General features: G+C 40.5%; 1 protein-coding gene across 1 annotated transcript; it reads right to left on the reverse strand.

The window, feature by feature from the left end:
• Positions 1 to 1878: 1878 nt before the first annotated feature.
• On the reverse strand, positions 1879 to 2811 carry LOC136175672 (olfactory receptor 8J3-like). Its single transcript, XM_065945921.1, has one exon. It carries the CDS (start codon positions 2809 to 2811, stop codon positions 1879 to 1881), a length of 933 nt encoding a protein of 310 aa, XP_065801993.1.
• Between the last annotated feature and the right edge of the window lie 1301 nt (positions 2812 to 4112).

Raw genomic sequence — 4112 nt, forward strand, 5'->3', positions numbered from 1 at the left:
ACCTACAGCAAATGCTGCTCTGGTTTCTATCCCTACTCTCATTTTCCCTGTTTCTGAATTTCACATAAGTGAAACCACGCAATAAATATTCTTAGCTCTATCTTGCACTCAGCTTAATTATTTTGAAATTCAGCTGTGCTGGGTTTATATGGATGCATAACAGTCCTCTGCATACATATATCCCATCTTACTAGTTCTTCTACCAATAGATATTTGAGTTTGGGTTTATTATAAAATATCTTGTATAAACACCCTTATAAAAGCATATGTGTGTATCTATGTATTATTTTTTACTAGTTATAGATCTAAGAGGCAATTACTGTAACATAAGCAGCTGCATTTTTAACTTTATAAGAACCTGCTAACTTTCTGAACTTATGGTAACATTTTACATTACCAAAAGCCATGTATGGGGATTCAATTTGCCTCATCTCCTTGACAATATTTGATGCAAACATTTTAAAAATAACTTATAAATGGAATTGGGATAAAATAATCCATTGCGAGTTGAATTTTCATTTACTTGGTGGCTAGTGAAAGTGGACACTTTTCTATGTACTTTGTTATTCATATACCCACATCTTACAGTTCTAAAATTTGCCCATTTTAGTTGTTTTCTTCTTTTTATTGATTGTTTGAATACTAAAAGTTTGCTAGATAAAACTACTTTTTCAGATTTTTTTTTCCCCTAGACTCTCTTGCTTCTGATGTTTCTGTTTAGTTCTGTCTCAGGTTGCTACAGTGATGCAAAGCAGAGCTGTGTGGCCAGCAGGAAGGGCAGAAACCCTCGCCCCCAAAAAGTTCCAAACAAAGCAGTTTGGGATGCAGGAGATGAAGTGGGTAGGAGAGGCCATAAAACTGATAAAACTGCAAGCTAAGGCACGTAGAGGAACATTCTGAAGACAGGAAAGGAAGCAGGAAATCTGAGAATCTCTCTGTTATCACTTCAAAAGAAAGAAAGAAAAGAAAGTGAAGTCGGTCAGTCGTGTCCGACTCTTTGCGACCCCGTGGACTAATGCCCAACAGGCTCCTCCGTCCATGGGATTCTTCAGGCAAGAGGACTGGAGTGGGTTGCCATTTCCTTCTCCAGGGGATCTTCCCAACCCAGAGATCGAACCCAGGTCTCCTGCAATGCAGGCAGGCAGACGCTTTACTCTCTAAGACACGAGGGAAGCCCCAAGAATACTGGAGTCGATTGCTCTGCCCTCCTCCAGGGGATCTTCCCAACCCAGGAATCAAAACTCAGATCTCTCACATTGCAGGCAGATTCTTTACCATCTGAGCCACCAGGGAAGCCCTATCACTTCAAACATTACTCTAATTTTGTTGTATTGAATATGCGTGTGTTAGGAAATCTGGAGTCTATTTTGGACATGGTGACACTCTGCTCTGAAGGCGTCTGAATATTTTCATCTTCTTAAGTGAGTTGATTTTATTTGTTCTTTTTCTTTTTCAGAATTAACAAGGTTTGTGTTAAACTACTGACTCTACCTCATGGGTGATTTCATAAATACTAGTTCATATTTTAGCCTTGTCTGGGGTACTAGAATTGCCCCCCACATGCATCAGGATAAGTGAACTGGAAAATTCATCCAAAGAATAAGGATCTGACTTTCATTGGCTCTTTTTTCCCTTCAATTCAACCCCCAAATTCTGTGACTATTGACTCAAATATTTTTATTCTTTAGATCAGAAAACCTGGGTTGTATTCAAGATTTCTATTTGAATGGTGCAAACTAGAAACTTTCCTCAAAAGAGAAATTGCAAAATGAGAAAATAACCCATTATTTTGGCTTCTAATTGCTGTAAATATCTCCTCCACACAATGGCAGCCTATCTTAAGCATCTCTTCATTGATGTGTAGAGTTCAAAAAGACATCAACAGCACGAATTTGTCAGAAATCTCTTCAAGGCAGCCTTCACATCCTTGTTCCTCAGGCTATAGATCATGGGGTTCAGCATGGGAATCACCAGTGTATAAAACACTGAGGCCATTTTATCAGTTTCTAATGAATGGTTATTTCGAGGTTGTAAATACATGAAAAGCAGAGTTCCATAGAAGACTGACACAGCGGTCATATGTGAAGCGCATGTAGAGAAGGCTCTTTTCCTTCCTTCTGATGAACGTATCCTTAGAATGGACAAAATGATGTTGAAATAAGATGCTACAACTACAGTTATGGAAAACATCAAGTTTGTAGATGCAGATATGAATACTACTGTTTCTGGGAAGGACGTATCAGAGCAGGACAGGGCTAAGAGAGGGACAATATCACAGTAAAAATGATTGATTACATTGAGAGAGCAATAAGCCATTGAGAATACAGAAAAGGAAGTCACAATCGATGTGGAAAAGCCATAGAGGTATGTGAGGGAGACCAGCAGAAAGCAGATCCTCCGAGACACCACCGCTATGTAGAGCAGGGGGTTACAGATGGCCACATAGCGGTCATAGGCCATCACAGCCAACATGAAAATTTCAGCTACGATGAAAACCAAGAATCCCCCTAGCTGAATGGCACACTCATAGTAGGAGGTGGTGTGCTTCTTTACTAAGAAGTTGATCAGCATTTTAGGAGCAATGACAGTTGAATTGCCAAGATTGACGATGGCCAAGTGCCTGAGAAAGAAATACATGGGGGTCTGAAGTCGAGAGTCCACACTGGTGAGGGTGATGATGCTTAGGTTGCCTGTCACGGTCAGCCCATAGATGACCAGGAAGACAAAGAAGAGTGGGATCTGGAGGTCTGGACGTTCTGAAACTCCTGTGAGAATAAACTCAGTGACTCGGGTGAAATTTCCATGAGCCATGTAACTGTTTGGAAATTAATCTATTTGGGGAAGAAAAGAAAATGTGGTTACAAACTTCCAAGTAATTATTTTCTTGGATTGTCATTAGATGACAAGGACAATTCCTGGGGTGGGGTTTCCTGAAATCATGTTTCCAAACCACATCAGCTCCTCTACTTATGCTGAAATCTAGTATACTCCAGCTTATGTGGCGGTTTAGTCACTCGGTCATGTCTGACTCCTTGTGACTGTAGCCCCCAGGCTCCTCTGTCCACGGGATTTTCCAGGCAAGAACACTGGAGTGGATTGCCATTTCCTTCTCCAGGGGATCTTCCCAACCGAGGAAGTGAACCCAGGTCTCTTGCATTGCAGGCAGATTCTGTACCAACTGAGCTATGAGGGAAGCCCATATAGTTTTCCTAAATGGAAAAAATAAAATGTTAAAAAGCAACCACTGTAAAGCACATTGTATCCATCCTCTAATTTTCTCTGTCAGAGTTCCACATTGTGTTTTTTTTTTTTTTTTTTTTTGCCAATTTTCATGATATTTGCCATCCTAAGGTTCCCCTCACCTACCTCCTGAGATCAAGCTTGTATTAACACTCTCATAGACTATTGTATCTTTCTGGTCTCCACGTTGTGATTCATATTTGCTGATAGGCAGATAGCAGTCATTAAAACTTTTAGGTAGCATGTAGTCTGAGATATTTTTAGAATAACTGATAAAAGCTTTAGCCTTGTTTTCAATGCATTCCACAATCAGATACATATCATTTTTTCTATTAATATCACATTGGACCAGGCTTTTTGAACTCTAAATTCTCATCTCAATCTTTCTGTTTCCCTACTGACATTCAAAAGCACCAGTTGAACTAGAGTACACAGCCTAGAATAAAAACCTTTTATTCTTAGCTGTTATTTTCTCTTATGCTGCAGAGGTTCTGATTTATCAAACCAGGAATCTAGTCCAATCCAAGGAGTGGTGTTGAGAAAGAAAGGCAACAGTGAAGGTTGCTGAGCCAGTTCTATTCCTCTTTCCTAGGTAGTATTTTCTGCTGTTTCTCTAGGCTTCTGTGGTGGCCCAGGTGGTAAAGAATCTGCCTGCAATGCAGGAGACCCAGTTTCAATCCCTGGAAGATCCCCTGGAGAAGGAAATGTCTGTATCTCTACTGAGTCCCACTCCGCTTTCAGGCTCCTTCCTCACGCACAGATAAGGACCAGGTATTGCCTCGTCTGTTGTCATGGGTTTCATTGTTCAAAGAGAGACACTGGATTAAGCAAAGGGGCTCAGATTACTAGTATCAGTCCCACAACTCTGAAGT

This window comes from Muntiacus reevesi, chromosome 9 (assembly GCF_963930625.1).
Source record: "Muntiacus reevesi chromosome 9, mMunRee1.1, whole genome shotgun sequence".
Classification (NCBI taxonomy): Eukaryota; Metazoa; Chordata; class Mammalia; order Artiodactyla; family Cervidae; genus Muntiacus; species Muntiacus reevesi.

Excerpts from the sequence above, each read along its gene's own strand:
- LOC136175672 (XM_065945921.1), bottom strand. The coding sequence starts at position 2,811 with ATGGCTCATGGAAATTTCACCCGAGTCACTGAGTTTATTCTCACAGGA.